This window comes from Solanum stenotomum, chromosome 5 (assembly GCF_019186545.1).
Source record: "Solanum stenotomum isolate F172 chromosome 5, ASM1918654v1, whole genome shotgun sequence".
Lineage (NCBI taxonomy): Eukaryota > Viridiplantae > Streptophyta > Magnoliopsida > Solanales > Solanaceae > Solanum > Solanum stenotomum.
The window spans coordinates 52,277,097-52,301,689 of record NC_064286.1 but is presented as its reverse complement, the minus strand read 5'-3'; the positions used below and the strand labels follow the sequence as shown (position 1 = coordinate 52,301,689).

General features: G+C 32.7%; 1 protein-coding gene, 1 long non-coding RNA gene and 2 pseudogenes across 5 annotated transcripts in view; 3 read left to right on the top strand and 1 right to left on the bottom strand.

Moving 5' to 3' along the window:
* The window catches only part of LOC125864653 (12-oxophytodienoate reductase 1), a 23,210-nt gene extending 15,283 nt beyond the window's left edge, over positions 1 to 7,927 (top strand). For 2 of the 4 annotated variants that reach the window (XM_049544679.1, XM_049544680.1), the window contains one exon: positions 7,642 to 7,883. In XM_049544679.1, the coding sequence (XP_049400636.1) occupies positions 7,642 to 7,868 (227 nt within the window). In that variant the 3' untranslated portion in view covers positions 7,869 to 7,883. Of the gene's footprint in view, positions 1 to 6,494; positions 6,675 to 7,098 lie in introns of all 4 variants that reach the window. The other 2 variants (XM_049544678.1, XM_049544681.1) reach the window with 2 other exon arrangements.
* The window catches only part of LOC125864658 (uncharacterized), a 26,052-nt gene extending 1,525 nt beyond the window's left edge, over positions 1 to 24,527 (bottom strand). The window contains exon 1 of the long non-coding RNA XR_007446257.1: positions 24,407 to 24,527. This is a non-coding gene — a long non-coding RNA (uncharacterized LOC125864658). The remainder of the gene's footprint in view (positions 1 to 24,406) is intronic.
* LOC125864657 (12-oxophytodienoate reductase 1-like) lies at positions 116 to 2,784 on the top strand (annotated as a pseudogene).
* LOC125864655 (12-oxophytodienoate reductase 1-like) lies at positions 22,874 to 24,593 on the top strand (annotated as a pseudogene).

Genomic DNA, 24,593 nt, shown 5'->3' with positions numbered 1-24,593 from the left:
TGTTCATATGGTGAATGGAGAAAGAAAAGAGTAGTCTCTTATACACCAATTTCTCCTTTGTTATCTATAAATATAACCATAATCATTTTAATGATTATACTATGACCAAAAAAAAATGGAAAATAAAGTTGTGGAAGAGAAAGTAGACATGATCCCTTTAATGACCCCTTATAAGATGGGAAACTTTCTTTTATGTCATAGAGTTGTATTGGCACCATTAACTAGGCAAAGATCTTATGGTAATATTCCTCAACCACATGCTATACTTTATTACTCACAAAGAACTACAAAAGGTGGTCTTCTAATATGAGAGGCCACTGTTAGGACCGAAATAAGTAGGTATAATGCGGAAGTTAGCAAAGCAAACCTCGAAAGACCACAAGTAAGAAGACAAACGAGAAATATACAAAAAGAGACAGATTTAACGCGGTTCGGTCAATCGACCTACGTTCACAAAGGAGATGAGCAATCCACTATATAAACATGAGAGTACAAAATATAGAGAGAAATAACATCAACCAATTCACTCGGAATACATGGGAGGTTCACACAAGTGATAACGTATCAAGCTTGTGACCCACAAATTCTCCCTCTAACCAAAACTCTCAAAGCCCTTAAGACTACATTGTGAATGCTAATTAAGATAGAAGGAACAAGTCTATATTTATAGAGTCCTAAACCTTTCCTACAAGAAAAGGATTAGTAAAATATTAAAACCTTTTCCTAAAAGGAAAACCTATTTATGGTAAGAAATCAGGGCAAATAAACCCCAACAAATCTCCCCCTTGGCTTGAATTTCTAACAAAATAAATTTGTCCACCTTCTTCACATAATCTTTAGGATCTTGCATCTCTTCTCCATAATCTCCTCCATCAAATCTACGTCTCGACACAGAGAACCTCTCTAAAATAATTTCTCCAACAAAGATCTTCATTACTGTCAAAAAGGTTGCGACTAGAACTACACTCACCAAGATGAACACCCATCTCTAGCATGGTTCAATCATTGAACCATGGCTCTGATACCATTTGTTAGGACCGAAATAAGTAGGTGTAATGCGGAAGTTAGCAAAGCAAACCTCGAAAGACCACGAGTAAGAAGACAAACGAGAAATATACAAAAAGAGACAGATTTTAACGTGGTTCGGTCAATCGACCTACGTCCACAAAGGAGATGAGCAATCCACCATATAAACATGAGAGTACAAAATATAGAGAGAAATAACTTCAACCAATTCACTCGGAATACATGGGAGGTTCACACAAATGATAACGTATCAAGCTTGTGACCCACAAATTCTCCCTCCAACCAAAACTCCCAAAGCCCTTAAGACTACATTGTGAATGCTAATTAAGTTAGAAGGAACAAGTCTATATTTATAGAGTCCTAAACCTTTCCTACAAGAAAAGGACTAGTAAAATATTAAAACAATTTCCTAAAAGGAAAACCTATTTATGGTAAGAAATCAGGGCAAATAAACCACAACAGCCACAATAATTTCTAAAAGTGGCATAGGGTATAAAGATGTACCCGGTATATGGACAAAAGAGCAAGTGGAGGCTTGGAAACCAATTGTTAATGTTGTTCATGCTAAAGGAGGAATCTTCTTTTCCTAAATTTGGCATGCTGGTAGAGTTTCCAACAAAGGTATAACTCTAACTCTGACTATTTCAGAAAATAACTGTTATTTGAGTGACCATTTCATATATCAACCCTTCTTTACTGACTCCTTTCTATAGATTTTTGAATTGAGAAAAAGGATGATTTTTTGAGACAATAAATGTTAATTGATAAATCAACCCTACTCAACTGACTCCTTTCTATTGATTTTGAAATCGAGAAGAAGAGCGACTTTCTGAAATAACAATTAACTGACCCCTTTCTATGAATTTCAAACGATAAAAAAGAGATGATTTTGTGAGATAATAACTATTAATTGATAAATCAACATTTGTTAACGTGGATTTTGAAATCGAGAAGAAGGGTGACTTTAAAAAATAATACTAACCATTAGTTCATCATAATTCAATCCTTGTGCAGATTTTCAGCCCAATGGACAGGATCCTGTCTCTTGCACAGACAAGTTACTAATACCTCAAATTCGTTCAGATGGCCTAGATGATGAACACTTTACACCACCACGACGGTTGACAACAAATGAAATTCCTCAATTCGTTAATGAATTTCAACTTGCTGCTAAAAATGCAATTAAAGTTGGATTTAATGGAGTTGAGATCCACGGAGCTAATGGTTATCTAATCGATCAATTTGTGAAAGATCAAATCAATGATCGAAATGATAAATACGGAGGATCCTTAGAGAATCGTTGTAAATTTGCACTAGAAGTAGTCGAAGCAGTTGTAAATGAGATAGGATCTGACCGAGTTGGTATAAGGATTTCCCCATTTACAAATTATAATGAATCCGGAGACACCGACCCCAGTGCTTTGGGACTTTACATGGTGGAATCGTTGAACAAGTATGACATTGTGTATTGCCACGTAGTTGAGCCTATGATGAAATCAATCCTTGTACCTTTGAGGAAGGCATATAAAGGTACTTTTGTAGTAGCTGGTGGTTACGATAGAGAAGATGGAAACAGAGCTGTGATTGAAGATGAAGCTGATCTTATTGCGTATGGACGTTTATTCTTATCTAATCCAGATTTACCAAAGCGATTTGAGATAAATGCTCTTCTTAACAAGTATAATAGAGAGACATTTTATACGTCAGATCCTATTGTTGGCTATACTGATTATCCAATTCTAGAAACCACGACATGATTGTAATGATCAGAAACTACATTGTAATGAATCTATTCAAGTTTCATTGAAGAAATATAATTTCAGTTTCTTTTCGTTATGCCTCAAGTAAAAATATTGTTATCAACTGTCTTTGAAAATATTTGCTATCGTGAAATTTCTAATTCTACATATGTAGGTTCATTTGTGAAATTTACATGTTAATTTACTTCCCCTATCTTATAATTTACTTTCTTAATGTGAATTTTAATCATATATCTTTAAACATTTGGAGTTCAAATAGTGGATTTTAATGGGGAAATTTCAAATTATGGTTGGAAGCAAGGAATATCATGATTGACAAACCAGATAAACGGATCTAATATCTCCAATCCGTTCACACAAAGTCAAATATTATAGTTGTAAAGCATATCGTTTTGCACATTGCGGTAGGGCAGTGTAGCATAGGACCACAATGTCCTTTTTACCTTCTCGACCAATGAAAAGAGTTTAAGGTTTTACCCTTTGTATCGCTCATCTATGAGGACTAACAAAGAGCAAAACATAAATTTATTTTAGAGTCTGTATCAACTAGAGGTAGTTGGTTAAAGAACATAGGCGATAGAGTTTTTGCAAAAAGTCTTGTAATAGAATAGCTACTAAGGTAAAAGTCTTACAAAAGAATTATCTCAATTTTTTTTTTAAAGTAAAATGATTATTTGTTTCAATTATATATTTCTGTTTTGGGGAATCCAAATCTAAATAACTTAGTTAATTCTATTTCTTTTAGCTTTAAATAAAAGAAAGATTTAACCAAAGTAATGAAACTCAAATAATGTATTTTTATGAAAATAAAAATTAGTGTATGTTTTTATAGTGCACTATTTATTTCAACTGTGCATTATTCTTCTTCGGATCAAATTGTAAAATATTTGTTTGAAATTTTATTTTTTCTGGGGAAAATGCATAAGTACCCTCCCAGCCTATGCCCGAAATCCCAGAGACACACCTAACCTTTACTAAGGTCCTATTACCCCCCGAACTTAATTTATCTATAATATTCTACCCCTTTTCTGCCTACGTGGCACTATCTTGAAAAAAATGTCTACATGCACTGGGCCCACAAAGATAGTGCCACGTAGGCCAAAAAGGGGTAGAATATTACATATAAAATAAGTTCGGGGGGTAATAGGACCTTAGTAAAGGTTAGGTGTGTCTCTGGGATTTCGGGTATAGGCTGGGGGGTACTTATGCATTTTCCTTTTTTTTCTTTATATCTTTTTTAGATAAAATGATTGTTTGTTCTAAGCGTGTATTTCTTCTTTTCCTGGCAAATATGTAAATAGAACTTAATTAGAATAACATTATCTTTTAGTCAAATATAAAAATATAATCAAACTATTTATTCTAGACTTTTTATAATAAATTTAGCCAGAAAAAAACTGATTGAGAAGGTAAAAATATTTATTTTATTCTTTAAAGATGTCACATGAATATGTTAGGGTTTTGCCTTGATTTTCTTACCATAATTTAAGATTTATTTTTCCTTAAAGAAAAAATTAAACATTACCATAAATGTTTTTACTTTTCTTAAAAGAAAAATATAATATTATTTTATATTAGGTTTATTCTCTCCTTTAGGACTCCTTTTCTAGTAAGAAAAGGTTTTAGGACTCTATAAATATAGGTTTGTTTTCATCTAACACATAACAATAGCATCCACAATGTAGTTCTTTAAGAGTTTTGTTTATGGGGAGATTTATTCTCTCTAAAGTTTTAATGTTTTTCTTTATATTAGTTTTAATTTGATATAATAATATTTTGATTTTTACTATAAGTTTTAGTTATCTGATTTATTAACTATATGATTTATAAATTATAAACTTCCGCATGACTCCCCAATTCACCTTCAGAACCCAACAGAATAAAGTATCTGCAAAACAGCACATGTGACACATTTTCGTTAGCTGCCAGCATTTAAAGGGGATCATATACACTTTGAGCTTCTCTCGTCATTTTGTGAGAAATAATAGCAAAACAATCAATATTTGTGACATCGGATTCCAATCAACTTATTTGTTCTATGAGAAAAGACATAAAGTCACCATTAAAATTGTCCCGAATTTGCATAAAGACATCTTAATTTTGGAAGTGTCTTGTCACCCCACAAAACTTTTTAATATCTTTATAAATGGGCCATTTTGACTCATTCCCTCGTCTGGGTTGTTGCGCGTGATGCTCACTCCTGTAATATTCGTTCAACCCGACCCGACCCGACTCTATTCTTTTAAAGAAAAGTCTTCTCTGTTCTTTTGTTATTTCTCAACTTTTCCTAAAATCACAAAATATAGAAAATTCTTCTCGTTTTCTCTTGGTGGTGATAATCTCGTTGTTGACGTTTCTTGGTGAAGATTAAGAAGAAATTAAACCATAAAAAACTTCAAATTAACGCTTTCTATCGGAAATTAAAAGATAAAACGAATTCTTACCTTATTGCGCTTGGGGAAGATGATGAATTCGTCAAAGAGAGAGCACCAACGCTAATCTTGCTTTGATAAAAAAGATGAAATCGTAAATTTAGGGCTACCAATGACTTTTTTCTCTTTAAATTTGGAGAAGATGATGTAAATTAATTAAATACTAATAATAAAGAAATAAATTAACACGTGACACTTTTAAACTGGTTAATGGCAATGAAAACACTGCATCACGCGCCTCATGTGCATGGTAACAATCCAGACGAGGAAATGGGTCAAAACAGCTCATTTACAAAGATATTAAAAAGTTTTATGGGGTGATAGGACACTTCCAAAGTTAAGGTGTCCTTATGCAAATATGGGACAACTTCAGTGGTGGCTTTATATCTTTTCTCTTGTTCTAATTTATTTCTAGCATTTTACATCCACATTAATGTATCACTCATTCATTACCACAAAATGCCATATCATATCTTTTAAAGAGAGAATAATTGAAAAATGAGCGATGAATTATTAGAAATATTTTTAAATTATTGTCAAATTTAAAAATATCTTTTAATTTGACTAACTATACTTAAATACACTCCTAATATTGCAATATGAGTTAAATAAACCCTTAAATTCTTGTAAAGTTTAAAGTTATTTTCAACATTTCTCTCAACATTTTATTAAGAGTCTCATGTTTTTAAAAGAGATTGATAGCACTTGCTATGTTACATGACAGACCAGGGGTGTATCTAAGTTTAACTAGTCGAGTTCAGAGGTGATTTCAATATTTTTATTATTTTTATTTACGCATGTTTGATTGGTTAAAATATTTGAAAAATAATTTTTTTTTCAGGAAAATAAGCTACTCATTGGAAGTGACTTCCCTAATAAAAAGTAACGTAAATAAGTTTTATAAGTGACAATTTAAGTTCATCACATGGCATTCCTAATCTCCAGCTAGTAGTGTCTAGTTCATCACATGGCATTCCTAATCTCCAGCTAGCAGTGTCTAGTATTCACCAAATTTATCCTTTGTTATAAATGTATCCATAATCATTACAAGCTGATTAACAAGAAAGTTTGCACCACTAACAAAAGCAAGAATTAATGGAAAATAAAGTTGTTGAAGAGAAACAACACATGAATATCCCTCTAATGACCCCTTATAAAATGGGAAACTTTCATTTGTCACATAGAGTTGTATTGGCACCATTATCAAGGCAAAGATCTTATGGTAATATTCCTCAACCACATGCTATACTTTATTACTCACAAAGAAGTACAAAAGGTGGGCTTCTAATAGGAGAGGCCACAGTTATTTCTGAGACCGGTAGAATGTGCAATGATACACCTGGTATATGGACAAAGGAGCAAGTAGAGGCTTGGAAACCAATTATAAATGAAGTTCATGCAAAAGGGGGAATCTTCTTTTCCCAAATTTGGCATGCTGGTAGAGTTTCCAGCAAAGGTAAATGACTTTTCTCCCATGATTTTAGATATTTTATCAAAGTCATATTTGATGCTTCTGAGTGAAATATATGTATCACTAAAAATGTAACTTTTGTGGAACTTAACTAGAGCTAATTTCTCAAATGATCACTCAACTGACTATTTTCTATAGATTTTGGAATCAACAAGTAGGATGACTTTTTGAGATGATAATTTTTAGTTGATAAAACAACCATTCTTAACTGACTCCTTTTCTATAAAATTTGGAATAGAAAAGAAGATTGACTTTGTGAGATGATAATTATTAGTAGTTTATAAATCAACCCTTCTTAACTGACTCATTTCTACATATTTTGGAATCTAGAAAAAATGTGACTTTCTGAAATAATAACCTATTAGTTAGTTGATGATTCAACCTTTTTTAACTAACTTCCTTTCTACAGATTTTCAGCCCAATGGACAGGATCCTATCTCCTGCACAGACAAACTATTAGCACCTCAAATTCTTTCCAATGGCATAGATGTTGCACACTTTACACCACCACGACGGTTGACAACAGATGAAATTTCTCAAATTGTTAACGAATTTCGACTTGCTGCTAGAAATGCAATTGAAGCTGGATTTGATGGAGTTGAGATCCACGGTGCTCATGGCTATCTAATCGATCAATTTATGAAAGATCAAATCAATGATCGAAATGATAAATACGGAGGATCCTTAGAGAATCGTTGTAGATTTGCACTAGAAATAGTTGAAGCAGTTGCAAATGAGATAGGATCTAACCGAGTTGGTATAAGGATTTCCCCATTTGCAAATTATAATGAATCAGGAGACACCAACCCCAGTGCTTTGGGACTTTACATGGTGGAATCGTTGAACAAGTATGATATCGCGTATTGCCACGTAGTTGAGCCTAGGATGAAAACAGCTTGCGAAAAAATTGAATGTGGTGAAAGCCTTGTACATTTGAGGAAGGCATATAAAGGTACTTTTATAGTAGCTGGTGGTTACGAGAGAGAAGATGGAAACAGAGTTGTGGTTGAAGATGGAGCTGATCTTGTTGCATATGGACGTTTATTCATATCTAATCCAGATTTACCAAAGCGATTTGAGCTAAATGCTCCTCTTAACAAGTATAATAGAGAGACATTTTATACGTCAGATCCTATTGTTAGCTATACTGATTATCCAATTCTAGAAACTATGACATGATTGGATTCCTTGGTAACTAATGATCAGAAACTATATTGTAATGAATCTATCAAGTTTTATTGAAGAAATATAATTTCAGTTTCTTTTCGTTATGCCTCAAGTTAAAATATGGTTATCAACTGTCTTTGAAGATATTTGCTATCGTAAAATTTCAAATTCTACATATGTAGGTTCATTTGTGAAATTTAAATGTTAATTTACTTCCCCTATCTTATAATTTACTTTCTTTAACGAATTAAATGTGAATTTTAATCATATATCTTTAAACATTTGGAGTTCAAATAGTGGATTTTGATGGGGAAATTTCAAATTATGGTTGGAAGAAGGGAAGATCAAGGCTCACTCACCCTTGTCGTAGTTGTTGTAAATTTTGATTTTGATGATTGACAAATCAGATGAACAGATCTGATATCTCCAATGCTTTCACATAAAGTCAAATATTACCGTTGTAATTTGTAAAGCATATCATTTTGCACATTGCGGTGGGGCAGTGTTCACTAGGTTCTTATGTATTACAGTATTTATTTTAGAGTCTGTATCAACTAGAGGTAGTTAGTTGGTTAAAGAACGTGGGCAATAGAGTTTTTGCAAAAAGTCTTGTAATAGAGTAGATACTAAGGTAAAAGTCTTACAAAAGAATTATCTCAATTTATTTATTTTTAAGTAAAATGATTATTTGTTTCAATTATATATTTCTGTTTTGGGGAATCCAAATCTAAATAACTTAGTTAATTCTATTTATTTTAGCTAAATAAAAGAAAGATTTAACCAAAGTAATGAAACTCAAGTAATGTATTTTTATAAAAAGAAAAAATTAGTGTGTTTTTTTATAATGCACTATTTATTTCAACTATGCATTATTCTTCTTCGGATCAAATTGTAAAATATTTGTTTGAAAATTTATTTTTTCTTTGTATCTTTTTTAGATACAATGATTATTTGTTCTAAGCGTGTATTTCTTCTTTTCCTGGCAAATATGTAAAAAGAACTTAATTAGAATAACATTATCTTTTAGTCAAATATAAAAATATAATCAAAATATTTATTCTAGACTTTTTATAATAAATTTAGCCAGAAAAAAACTGATTGAGAAGGTAAAAATATTTATTTTATTCTTTAAAGACGTCACATGAATAAAGTATCTGCAAAACAGCACATGTAACACATTTTCGTTAGCTGCCAGCATTTAAAGGGGATCATATACACTTTGAGCAAAGCAATCAATACTTGTGACGTCGGATTCCAATCAACTTATTTGTTCTAATTTATTTCTTTTTCTAGCATTTTACATCCACATTAATGTATCTTTTTAAAAAAAAAAAAAATTGGACCATTTTATTAACGGAGAAGGGCCTAAAATGCCCCTCAAGTATTTAAATTGGTACAAAAATACCCTTCATCCACCTATCCGTCCTAAAATATCCCTGACGTCCACCTTTTGGTCCTAAAATAATTTAATGATATCTTCCTATTGACTTATTTTAAATCAACCCCAATTCATTATAACGTAACTCAACTCATAAATGGGAATCCAACTAAAATCCATACTTACTGCGACTGATTGTCCATCTAAAAATATTATTATTTTCATTTATATAAAATTTCTCTCAATTATCCAAATGTCTTGTTCATTTTCTATTTTATTCCTTTTTTAATCTCTTATTTTTAATTAGGATATCTGGGACTCAAACTTGAAATGAACTCACATATTTATATTCTTTTAATTAGTATTATTGTCAGATGGGATGAGTGTGGGGATACAAGAAATGATTATTTTTATTCTTTTATTTTTAATTTTGGGTACACATAAAAAAATGTAATATTTCTACATATTTTCTTGATTAAGTCATCTTTTATTGAACTAATTATTTCTATATGAATGCATCATTATTTCCTCCCTTTTTTTCTCTCTTGTTTGTCATAAATTAAAAAAAATTGTGGACAAGATCCAAATAGAAATTAAAAAAAAAAAAAAAGAAAAGGAAGAGATAGGATGTGAAGGGTCGGGGAGAGAGTAGTTTAGAGAGTAGATGCCTAACCTTTTTATAAATTTAAATGACTATGAAATTCAAAATCAAGTCGATCATGTGAACTTATATATTAAGTAATTTCAAATTATTTTAACGTAAAAGGGCCTAAAATGCCCTTAAACTATGAGATTCGGTACAGTATTACCCTCCATCCACCTAATGAGAGTGATCCGTTAGACATAAGGGTATTTTTGAGCCGAAAGGTGGACGTCAGGGGTATTTTAGGGCAGATAGGTGAATGGAGGGTAATTTTGTACCAATTCAAATACTTGAAGGACATTTTAGGCCCTTCTTTGTTTTATTAATAAAGAAAGTTTGCAAACTCAAAACAAATAAACATAAGAAATACAAGAGGTCATCCCACAATCAAAAAGTGAGGTTTCCTAAAAAGTGCTCAGCTTCTTCTTTGTTTCTCAGGTTGTCTCTGCCGCTCAAAATGCTCGAGAGTTTCAATCTCCGACTGATCAACATCCTTCGCAATGGAGACTGCCTAACTGTCCTGCTCAGCTTGTAAAAATACATTTCTGACCCGTGGATTCAATGTAAATACCCCTTTAAGCTTGCCACAAACTTTATTGTAGTTATCATAGTTGTGTAACTCTATGTCTGTTTCTTTGCTTTCCATGTTAATGACTGTTAGTAATGCTGATTCTCCTTGTCCTTATTCAAATTGCTGATATTTGTTGTTTATCCATGTTTAAAACCCCTCTTGCTTTCCTCGGTAGCTGATAGAACAACTGATACTGTAATTTACCTTCTTGATCTATTGTTGTGTTTGTGATGTCCCTTTATATGTGTGTTATCTGGGTATTACTCTCATGAATCTCCTCTACTCTTTCAATTATTTCCCACGGTATTTTTCATTCCCCTCTAATCATTATTTTTAAGACTTAATGAGTCAGTCTCTAGAAATATGTTAGCATAACTCTATTCTTTACAGTATCTCAGAGCTTTCCAGATTGTTGTTACCTCAGCCACTAAGTTAGTGGCAAATCCTATTCTTTTGGCTTCTGCATACGGTAGATCCCCGCTACTATCCCTCAAACAAAAGCCATAAGAATTCATCCCTGGGTTACTTCTACTTGCTTCATCTGTATTACATTTTATCCAACCCTCATTTGGCCTTGTCCACCGCACAATGTGATAAAATAGCGTGGGTTTGCATATTTGTAGTAAATCAAACATCTCACTCCATTGAAGAGGAATGTTTTTGAGCCATTGATATTTGGCTTTTATCAGCTGATGAACTATCATTTGACATTGACTGAACATTTTATCAAACGATACCTTCTTGTCATGTTTGATTGAGTTTCTCATTTTCCATAGTTCCCACGTGATAATCGCTGGAATGGCCTTCATGATTTGTTGCAATTTTGGGTTTCCTTCATATTCCCACCATTTAAAAAATGAATGGTGTAGTTGAATCCCATCAATATCCAAACATGCACAAGAAGTGGACTGCTTCCATAGCCTTTGAGCTATGGGAGCGGTTAGCAATAAATGAGCCATGGTTTCCAATTCCCCCTTCTCACAGCAGTAACATTTAGATATTATATGCATCCTCATTCTCCTCAACTTATCATCTGTTACAATTCTTTTCTTCCACACCCTCCATAGAAAGAAAGAAAATTTAAATGGTAAACCTTTAATCCAAATGCAATTCATCCAGTCAGTTGTTTCTCTCTTGGTCCTTAGCATGTGATAAGCTGATTTGGCTGAAAAAACTCCTGTTGAATTTCCTATCCACCACGGCTTATCATTCAGAGCATAGATGTTAGACTTGATGTTTTTAACTATGTGAGATATCATTTCCTCTGAAATATGTTCATGCAATTTTTCTATTTTCCAACTTCCATTTCTAATGAGCTCTTTTACCTCTAATTCCTCCTCCCCCGCACTTTCTCCTTCTGGGAAAAATAACGCCCCTTGTTTTGTCCAATTATCGTACCAGAAACTTGAATTCCCTGCTTTAACTTGCCACCAAATTTCATGCTCCACCTCTTCCCTTACTAATAATTTCCTCCACACATGAGATGTTGCAGAATTCCTAACAACTGTAGGGTGTAATTTCTTACAATACTTATTGCGCATATAGTTACTCCATAATGAAGAAATGGACACCTTGAACCTCCACCATAGTTTGACAAACATAGCATTATTAACATCATGGAGAGATCGAATCCCAAACCCTCTTTTGCCTTAGGGTAACACATGTCATTCCAAGCTACCCAATGTTTTCCTTTTATACTTCCTGTATTTCCCCAAAAGAATTTTGCAAAGATCTGATGTATCTGTTCAATAATTTTCTTGGGGGGATTCATAGCAGGTAAAAGATAAAGTGGTAGCGATTGAAGAACATGGCTAATAAATATGTACTTACCTCTAAAGGATAGAAATTTATTCTGCCCAGACAAAATTCTTTGAGCCACCTTCCTCACCAAGTCTTCGAAGTAACTATTGATCTTTCTTCCATAAAACACAGGGCATCCCAAATAAGTGAAAGGGAAATTACCTTGTCTTATCCCTGTGAGTTTTCTCATTCTGATTGCCACTATCAAGGGGGCCTTGTCATAGAGATAGAAAACACTCTTAGCCTTATTGATCATTTGACCAGATACTTCTTCATAATTTCTTATCATTGTCATCATCTTAATGACTGAAGGTCTATCCCCTGAACAAAATAATATTGTATCATCTGCATATGACAGATGGTTTATAGTTGGACTCCATTTTGGTAGACCATACCCTTTATAATCGTTATCATTGTGTAAGTTGTCTAAACCTCTGGCCAAAACTTTTGCCACAATGATAAATAGTGTTAGGGACAAAGGATATCCTTGTTTAAGACCTTTAGAAGACTAAAAGAAACTATTAAACTGGCCATTAATGAGGATTGAATACCAATTACTCGAGATGAGTCTTCATACCATATCAATAATTACCTCCGAAAAACTAAACTTTCGCAGCACCTTCGTTAGGAAAATCCAGGACACTCTATTATACGTCTTAGCCATATCTAACTTCACAACCACATTAATATGTTGATTTCTCAGGTGAATATCCCTAATTATTTCTTGTGCCAACAATACATTTTCAGTTATGCTCCTTCCTTTAACAAAACCTGATTGGGTGGGAGATATAATCTTAGGTAACACCTCCGTTATTCTATCATGCACCAATCTCGATATAATCTTGTTTATAAAAGAGCTCAAACTAATTGGCCTCTCATGTCTGAAAAATTGTTAACATCCTCATTCTTTGATAATAAAATCATATTGGTGTGAGTAATAAGATTTGGCAGCGTTTTCCCACAAAAAAATGCAATCACTAATCTGGTGATATCAGCTCCTACAATTTCCCAGCAGGACTGAAAGAACAAGCCGGAAAAACCATCTGGTCCACTCACACTCTCTCCATTAAGCTCAAACACCACCCTTTTTATCTCCTTTTGTGTAGGAAGCTTTATCATTTTTTCATTTTCCTCTTCTGTGATCAACTTAGGCATATGTTTCAGCATTGAGTAATCTTGAGATGTCTCATCTGCCTTAAATTGCTCTGAAAAGTAATAGACTACTGCTTGCCCTATTTACTGGTTTGTTTTCACCATCACCCCGTGCTCAATTACATATCTCTGCTAAATGTAACTTTTTCCTTCTTCCTTTAATATAAGAATGGAAGAATTTAGTGTTTCTATCTTCATCCACAAACCATTTCATTCCCCCCTTTTGCTTCTAATATTCTTCTTCAATCTTGAGGTATTTTCTCAATTCTCCCTCCATTCTACTCAGCTCCGCCCTGTTTTCTACTGTAGAAAAAATCTCCAATTGAGTCTCCTTAACCTTGATCATATCCTCAACAGTAGCAATTTGTTGGAAAATGTTACCAAAGACATCCCTACTCCATTAGCTAAAGCTCTTTTTACCCTTTTCAGCTTAGCATGAACCTTCAAAAAAGGGCTACCAGTAAACTCAATCCTCTAGTGTTGTTGTACTACTTCCTTGAATTGATGGTGTTTAGTCCAAAAATTCAAAAAACGAAAAGGTTTCACCAATGGTTCCTCTTCTGTATCACAAATCAAATGAAGAGGAGCATGATCTGATCCCTGTCTGATTAAATGATGAACTTCACTAGATGGGAATTCATCTGTGAACAAAGCATTCAGTAAAATTCTATTCAATCTCTTGAATATACAAGTTTCCTCTATTCGTCCATTCCATCAAGTATATTTACTCCCTGAAAATTTCACCTCAGTTAACGCACAATTGCTAATACAAAGAGCAAAATCAGTAGCCTCCTATTGAGTGAATTCAAGGCCTCCCAATTTCTCTTCCTTATTAATAACTACATTAAAATCACCCCAACCATCTAAGGTATCCGCCAATCTTCTGCGATACCTTTTAATTCCTCCCATAATTCTAATCTATCCAACACATTACACCTAGCATATACTGATGAAATAATGAAAGACCTATTGTTTTTACAAAATTTCATAGATATGTGTTGTATAGAATCCATAAGCAAAGTACCCTCCCAATCATCCCTCCAAAAGATTCAATTTTTCCCGAAACAGTTAGCTAGGGCATTATCGAAACCTAACTTTCTTTTGTATTGGTCTAGCTCTAATGGATCCTGAAAAGGTTCCATTAAAGCTACAAATGAATAGTGATGTCTACTATTAAGATCCATCAATCTCCCAAAAGAATTTTGAGTGTTAACGAATCTAATATTCCAAAAAATAGCTTTTTCAATCATTTATCACTATTGGAATATTTGTCCTTGCTACTCCTTGTTTTGACTTGAAGCGGAATGGTGGGTTTTTCTCTTTTTGCCTTCAAACTATTCATGTGCCTTGGAGATAAGTCCCCTGCTATACTGATCTGCTGGATATTATAATCCATTTAGTCATCTTCTTCTGATACATTTCTATGTTGTATTTCTTCCTCTGATTCGTCAATTAGGTTTGGAGCTTCTTTTAGTTGTACCTCTGGATAATTTTTCTTCGTCATTTCATCACTTCTTATTACAATATTATCCTGTTGGTGTTCCTTCTCATGCATACTACCGCCGTCAACAGTAAGGGGAGTATTCACTCCCATGTTGCTAGATATTTCCTCAGATCCTCCATTCTTTAACAATATATACAAATTTTCTGCCCATATGTTAATGTGATTGCCTTATGCCCCTGGTGATGTTCTTTTTTTTTGTTTTCCAAAGGAACTTTCGACCCATTCTTTGGATGATTCTTTCACTACGTGTTCACTTTGCCTGTCTGATGCTTGGCCTTCTCCTCCTTTAGAGCTCTCCATCATTTCACCTTCCTTTTCATCTTTCTTTAAAGCTTCAAATTTGTTTCCGGTTGGTATTTCCACCTTGGCCCAAACTCTATTTGGCTGCTTTGTCCACCCTCCCTTTTTAGTTTTTGGTTCGTCAAAATTTTTGATCTTCTCCATTTGTTGAGGTGCATTCCTTTCTTCCATCCTATCACTGTCTTTTTCTCGATTATATTTGTTCTCCTTTTCCTCTTTCGCATCTGCTTCCATATTATTCTTCTCCTTCTTTGGATACAATTCTGGATGTTCCATGTAACATTGTTGCTCATCATGTCCTTGTATCATGCATGTCTTACAGTATTTTGGAACGTAGTCATACTTTATTCTCACCCACTTCTCCATTATCTCCCCATTAGTTTTCTTCATGCCTATTTTGATTCTTTTGGGAAATTCTCCGAGCAAATCCACCTCCATTTTGACTCTAGCATAACTGGGTCTTGTTTGGTTCCTTGTCGCCATGTCAACCTGTAAAGGTTTACCCACTGTCGCTGCCAATGAGAATATCGTTTCTCTACCAAAAAAAATTTGATGAGAGATATGGAAAGGATATCCAAGTCTCTTCTTCGGGATCAAACATTGGATCCCACTTCAATGTTCTCATAGGGAAAGAGCAACTCCTTTGTGCAATGTAGAAAGCTGGTTTGGACAGTACGTGCACATAGTCCTCCATTAAAGTTGCTCGAATGAGGACATGCCTATTGCTAAGCAGCCCAATTTTGCATTCCCCCTTGAGCTCACACTGTTTTGGAATCAGTTTCCTCAAATCTTGAATATCCGGCCATTCAAATGAAAATTTTCCAACTACAACATATTCCAAATTTTCATTAATTATCATCTGCTTTATTTCCTCCTGCTCCCATAGTATTGTAGGTTCCCCATGTAGGTATGATATTTGCTTCAACGATATTGGTTTAGTATCGAGTGATATTGGTTTTAGTTTGTCCGCATACGAAATAAAGGGATTTGAGAGTAAAGCGGGTTGACCAACCTCAGTGGGAGGTTAGCCACCGGCTGTAGTGGCCATTACCACCGGAAAATATTGAAAAGTATGATCTTCCTAGAATTATTAGTCGTGTTTTATTCAACTTTGGGAGTTAATTTTCGTTCATAGGAAAATTAGTCCCTAATCAGTGATCCACATTAATGTATCACTCATTCATTACCACAAAATGCCATATCATATCTTTTAAAGAGAGAATAATTGAAAACTCAGCGATGAATTATTAGTTTCATTTTTAAATTATTGTCAAATTTAAAAACATCTTTTAACTTGACTAATTATATTTAAATACACTTTCGATCTTGCAATATGAGTTAAATACACTCTTAAATTCTTGTAAAGTTTAAAGTTACTTTCAACACTTCTCTCGATATTTTATGAAGAGTCTCGTGCTTTTAAAAATGTTTGAGACCACTCGCGCTATGTCATGTTACACATATCTAAGTTTAGTTAGTCAAGTTTAGAGGTGTTTTCAATACTTTTTTTTTTAATTTACGCATATTTGATTGGTCAAAATATTTGAAAAATAATTTTTTTTCAGGAAAATAAGCTACTCATTGGAAGTGACTTCCCTAGTAAAAGTAACGAAAATAAATTTTATAAGTGGCAATTTAAGTTCATCATCTCCTTTCCACTCACACAACATTCCTAATCTCAAGCTAGCAGTGTCTAGTATTCACCAAATTTATCCTTAGTTATAAACCTATCCATAATCATTAGAAGCTGATTACAACAAGAAAGTTTACACCACTAACAAAAGCAAGAATTAATGGAAAATAAAGTTGTTGAAGAGAAACAACACATGAATATCCCTCTAATGATCCCTTATAAAATGGGAAACTTTCATTTATCACATAGAGTTGTATTGGCACCATTATCAAGGTAAAGATCTTATGGCAATGTTCCTCAACCACATGCAATACTTTATTACTCACAAAGAACTACAAAAGGTGGCATTCTAATAGGAGAGGCCACAGTAATTTCTGAAACTGGCATAGGGTATAAAGATATACCTGGTTTATGGACAAAGGAGCAAGTAGAGGCTTGGAAACCAATTGTAAATGAAGTTCATGCGAAAGGAGGAATTTTATTTTCCCAAATTTGGCGTGTTGGTAGAGTTTCCAGCAAAGGTAAATGATTTTAGACATTTTTTGTCAAGTCATATTTGATGCTTTTGAGTGAAATATATGTATTACTAAAAATGTAAATTTTGTGGAAATTAACTAGAGCTAATTTCTCAAATGATCACTCAACTACTCCTTTCTATAGATTTTGGAATCGACAAGTAGGGTGACTTTTTGAGATGATAATTTTTAGTTGATAAAACAACCATTCTTAACTGACTCTTTTTCTATAGATTTTGGAATCGAAAAGATCAAGATTGACTTTGTGAGATGATAATTATTAGTAGCTGATAAATCAACCCTTCTTAACGGACTCATTTCTACATATTTTGAAATCGAGAAAAAATGTGACTTTCTAATGAAATAATAACTACTAGTTGATAAATCAACCTTTCTTAACTAACTTCCTTTCTACAGATTTTCAGCCCAAGTGCTTTGGGACTTACATGGTGGAATCGTTGAATAAGTATGATATCGCGTATTGCCACGTAGTTGAGCCTAGGATGAAAACAGCTTGCGAAAAAATTGAATGTTCTGAATGCCTTATACCTTTGAGGAAGGCATATAAAGGTATTTTTATAGTAGCTGGTGGTTATGATAGAGAAGATGGAAACAGAGTTGTGGTTGAAGATCGAGCTGACCTTGTTGCGTTTATTCATATCTAATCCAGATTTACCAAAGCGATTTGAGCTAAATGCTCCTCTTAACAAGTATAATAGAGAGACATTTTATACGCCAGATCCTGTTGTTGGCCATACTGATTATCCAACTCTAGAAACCATGACATGATTGGATTCCTTGGTAACTAATTATCAGAAACAACATTGTAATGAATCTATCAAGTTTTATTGAAGAAATATAATTTCAGTTTCTTTTCGTTAAGCCTCAAGTATGGTTGTCACCCATCTTTGAAAATACTTACTATCATGAAATTTCAAATTCGAGGACATTGTAGAGGGGTTCAACTATCATGAAATTTCAAATTCGAGGACATTGTAGAGGGGTTCAATTGTGAATAAAAAATTTCATGACAATGATTATTTTTTCGATTGCATAGATTGAAATTGTTGAAGCCAATTTTGGTGAAGATTTGTATTACACACTTGAACACAATTCAATTGAAATGAAATATGATGAACCCTTGTCTACATACAACCTCAAAGATGGCTCAATTGTTAAAGTAATATGGTATGTTGATTCACCTTAGTTAAATTTGGATTATATAGGCTTCTACAAATACTATGTAGTAATACTACATTTAAGTTAAGTATTTTTTAAAAGTTTATGAAGTAAGTCCAAGAATATGATCATGTATGGATGAACATCTTTATTATTATCCTTAGTAACTAGCGATTGGAAACATCATTGTAATGAACCTATCAAGTTCTATTGATTTCTTTTTGTTAAGCCTCAAGTAAAAATACAGTTATCACATGTCTTTAAAAATATTTGCTATCGTGAAATTTCAAATTCTACATGTAAAGTTTCAAGACATTAATGTCAAGGGGGGTTCACTTGTGAAATTTAAATGTTAATTTACTTTCTCTATCTTATAATTCACTTTCTTAACCAATTAAATGTGAATTTTGATGGGGAAATTTCAAATTATGGTTGGAATCAAGGAAGATAAATGCTCACTCACCCTTAACGTAACTGTTGTAAATTTGATTTTGATGATTGATCGATCAGATGAACGGATTTGATATCTCCAATGATTTCACGCAAAGTCAAATATTACAGTTGTAAAGCATATCATTTTGCACAGTGGGTAGGGTGGTAGGGCAGTCTAGCAATAGGACCACGATGTCTTTTTTCCTTCTTGACCAATGAAAAGAGTTTAAGGTTTTAAAGAGTATTTAATACCATTTGCATATGACTTCCAATTTTCATAATCATTAATTCATTAGGTAGTCATTTGGAAATAGTGCGTGTGGCACATTTTTATTGATTGTTAGCGTTTAGAGAGATTGTGACTATTAAATTAACAAATTAAAAGGGATAATTAAGCAAATATAAAATTTAAATTTGCACCACAAAAAATTTAAATTTTAAATTTGGATAAAATTTGCCAAATTCAAGGGACTTCGATTTATTTCACCAAAATTTTTGGGTAAAGGGTCTGAAAAATACTTCAATTTTGGTCGAAATTGTTGTTACGTTACTAAATTTTATGGAGAACCTTTTACCCCTACACTATTTAATAGTGTATTTTAAAGGTATATATGTGCCCACGTGGACACATTACTATTTAAAATGGTGCAATATTTATGATGTCCATAGACACATATATATCTTTAAAATACAGTATTAAATAGTATATGGGGGGTAAAAGATCATTTTTAAAGTTTGGTATCATAACAACAATTTTGGCCAAAGTTAGAATATTTTTCAAACCATTTTCCCAAAAAAATTATATAGTTATTCACCGATAATGATAGGCGATAAGTATTACTACTATTCATAGCAAAACAACAAAAGAGAAGACTTCAAAAATATAAACTTTGCTTCTTATATTTGAGTTCCTCTCTTGTCATCTAGTGAGAAATAATACTCTCCGTCTCATATTAGATTGGGTATCTTATTAAAAATATTTGTCTCATATTATCTGATCATTTATTAAATTGGGATATAATTAATTATTTTTTTCTCATTTTCCCGCTATAATTAATTTGACCTTTGGAGGTCTAAACAAATTTTAAAGATCTAAAATTTCTTTTTCCAAGAAGCTAATCAATATAAACAAAGAGCAAAATAGTAAATTGATCAATTTATTAATAATTTCTTAATTATCGTGTAAAATAGAAAATATCAATCTAATACCGAACAAAAGGAGCAGTGAAAAACAAACTATTAGAATTATTATTGTGACATCGGATCCAATAAAGCTATTTCCTCTAATTTATTTCTAGCATTTTACGTCCACATTATTGTAGAACCCATTCATTACCACAAAATACATTATCATCTTTCCTATCAAATAAATAAAGACACATAATGGAAAATTTCAGAAAATATTTATATTTAGAAAAAATAATTAGCTCCTAATTACAAAAATAAGGAAAGTAGCTTTTTAAATAAATTTAAGAGAAATAAGTTTTATAATTAACAGTTCAAATTTATTGTCTCCTCTCCACCCACCTATATATCCTCCCTAATCCCAGCTAGCACAGGTACCACACCTTGTATGTATTATTCATTGGCACGAATACCACGCCTGATATGACATATCATCAATTGGCTCGAGTACCACACTTGATACAAGTTGTCATTTGGTTGGATTGTTTCCATTATTCACCAATTTCACCTTTGTTATAAATATATCCATAATCATTACCAACTCATTAACAAGAAAGCTTACACCACTAGCAAGAATTAATGGAAAATAAAGTTGTTGAAGAGAAACAATGCATGAATATCCCTCTAATGACCCCTCTAACCCGAGTGCTTTGGGACTTTACATGATGGAATCGTTGAATAAGTATGATATCGCGTATTGCCACGTAGTTGAGCCTAGGATGAAAACAGCTTGCGAAAAAATTGAATGTTCTGAAAGCCTTGTATAATAGAGAGACATTTTATACGTATCTAATCCAGATTTACCAAAGCGATTTGAGCTAAATGCTCCTCTTAACAAGTATAATAGAGAGACATTTTATACGTCAGATCCTGTTATTGGCTATACTGATTATCCAATTCTAGAAACCACGACATGATTGGATATCCTTGGTAACTAGTGATCAGAAACAACATTGTAATGTATCTATCAAGTTCTATTGAAGAAATATAATTTCAGTTTCTTTTTGTTAAGCCTTTAGTATGGTTGTCACCCGCTTTAAAAATACTAATTACTATCATGAAATTTCAAATTTGAGGACATTGTTGAGGGGTTATGACTATCTTTTATATGGTATAGATTGAAAAATACTAATGTGCTTCGTGAAAATTGGGCCCTCCCTCTAACAGTTAGCCCATGACCTTCTATTTTAGTTCAATGAAAATATTGTTAGATGTTAGGTGGTGTTATGTAATATATTCGTGGTAATAAAAAGTTATATCAGAAAAATATCACAAATCTTTTATAAAGAAATGAAGATTTGAATGATGAGAATGTTTGGTGAGTAAGAGGAGAATGGTAGAGTAGCAGACACATTATCCAATGAGTTTTGAAATGTGCGTCATTACTTTTAAAGATTCTTTTATTTTAGCCGACATGGTGGGTTATTATTTTTAAGTGAAGAGTTGAATAATGTGAATGTTTGGTGGTTAAGAGGAGTAGGGTAGAGCAGCAGACACATCATCCATCGAGTTTTGAACAGTCCGTTATTGACTTTCAAAGATTTTTTTTTAGGTGACATGATGGGTTATCATTTTTAAGAATTTTCCTCCTCACCTTTTTATAGTATTTTTTGTGATCTACATATATACAAGCAATACTTTTATGAAAAACTACTTAATTAGACGAATATTCTTATCATATTTACTAAATCCCTATATACTTTAAAATAATTGCATATCCCTCTCCTCCTCTTTCTCTCGCTTACTCTCTCCATCCTTTTTTGTTTGGTTATAATGTGTATTTATGCATATTTTAATTTGATACTAGATTCATGTATATATACACAAATACATTGTATAACAATACATATGTTTGATATCATATATACATATATTTGAATCATATACATGTATTTATGTACAAATACATTTATTATTAGATATCAAATTTATTGATAAAATTGATACCAGATACACGCGGGGATGAAATTAATATCAAATATGCTGAATGAATATAATGCATGTTTGGATAAAATGCACTTGAAGATACATATATTTGAATCAATATTTTTTGATAGAAAATATAATAAAAAAAACTATTATTTCAACAAGTAATTATCACGAGTAATAGTGTGATTTGTGTTGTTTCAACTACTTTTATACCCTTAGAGAAATAATAAGATTGAAAAGTCAATTATACATCGTTAATTTATCCTTTTATATGTTACTTCAAAAATTTAACCACCATAAGTCAATACTTGTCCAATTCAATCAAGCTACTTTCTCTAATTTATTTCTATCAAACATTTTACGTCCACATTATTTTCCACTATTATTCATTACCATAAATACCTTATCATCTTTTCTGTATAAAATAGAGACGTTTGTGTGTTTGGTACGCAAAATATTTTTGAGAATTATATTTTTCAATTTTCGCATGTCTGGTTACTTAAATTATTTTTTCTATGAAAATAAATTCCTCAGAAATAAGAAAAATAATTTCTCTATTAAAGTAAAAAAAAAAAAAAACAAATAAGTTTATAAGTGACAATTCAAGTTTATTGTCTTCTCCATACCAGTGTTGAACCCTCACTACCCACCCCATCCCGCCTACAAATTCATTGAGATAATATATATATTTTTACTTTATATTTTGATATTCCTTAATAAAAATTCTAGCTCCACCATTGTTCATATGGTGGATGGAAAAAGAAAAAAGTAGTCTCTTATACACCAATTTCTCCTTTGTTATCTATAAATATATCCATAATCAATTTAAAGATTATACTATGACCAAAAAAAATGGAAAATAAAGTTGTTGAAGAGAAAAAAGTAGGCATGATCCCTCTAATGACCCCTTATAAGATGGGAAACTTTGAGTTGTGTCATAGAGTTGTATTGGCACCATTATCAAGGCAAAGATCTTATGACAATATTCCTCAACCACATGCTATACTTTACTACTCACAAAGAACTACAAAAGGTGGTCTTCTAATAGGAGAGGCTACAGTAATTTCTGAGACTGGTAGAGAGTGCAATGATACACCTGGTATATGGACAAAGGAGCAAGTAGAGGCTTGGAAACCAATTGTAAATGCAATTCATGCTAAAGGAGGAATCTTCTTTTCCCAAATTTGGCATGCTGGTAGAGTTTCCAACAAAGGTAAATGATCACATAATCACTTAACATAATCTTTAAATTTTGATTTTGGCCTCATTTTATTTTTTATTTGCATCAAAATATCGTTTTAAAAATATCGAATCGAAGTAGAAAAAACATAACATAATTGAACCAAATTAGTTCAGTTCGATATTCGATGCACTTTTTCAAAATCAAAAACCAAATTGAAATTTGATAAATAATATCTCTATAAAATAATAATATTTCATGGTCCCACCTTATCATCTTATCGAAATGAGTGATTTTTTCTATTTGCTCAAGTCGGGATCGAAAAAAAATATTTATCTTAAAGAGGTTAAATTAATTGAGTATTAATTTAATGAGGTTTTATTGTACCTATAATAACGCTCGAAAGAGAGTGATCTCACACCCAAAGCCATAATTTCTCTATTGTCTTTCTCCTAACACTTTTCTACAGATTTTCAGCCCAATGGACAGGATCCTATCTCCTGCACAGACAAACAATTAGCACCTCAAATTCTTTCCAATGGCATAGATGTTGCACACTTTACACCACCACGACGGTTGACAACAGATGATATTCCTCAAATTGTTAACGAATTTCGACTTGCTGCTAGAAATGCAATTGAAGCTGGATTTGATGGGGTTGAGTCCACGGTGCTCATGGCTATCTCATCGATCAATTTATGAAAGATCAAGTTAATGATCGAAGTGATAAATATGGAGGGTCTTTAGAGAATCGTTGTAGATTTGCACTAAAAATAGTTGAAGCAGTTGCAAATGAGATAGGATCTGACCGAGTTGGTATAAGGATTTCCCCATTTGCAAATTATAATGAATCAGGAGACACCAACCCCAGTGCTTTGGGACTTTACATGGTGGAATCGTTGAACAAGCATGATATCGCGTATTGCCACATAATTGAGCCTAGGATGAAAACAGCTTGCGAAAAAATTGAATGTGATGAAAGCCTTGTACCTTTGAGGAAGGCATATAAAGGTACTTTTATAGTAGCTGGTGGTTACGATAGAGAAAATGGAAACAAAGTTGTGGTTGAAGATCGAGCTGATCTTGTTGCGTATGGACGTTTATTCATATCTAATCCATATTTACCAAAGCGATTTGAGCTAAATGCACCTCTCAACAAGTATAATAGAGAGACATTCTATACATCAGATCCTGTTGTTGGCTATACCGATTATCCAATGCTAGAAACCATAACATGATAAAAAGTGATCTATTAATAATAAGGATCACTAAGATTTTCTGCACTTAAATTCTGTTTGTATGTTTTCATCTTATTTAATACTCCAATAATACTCAT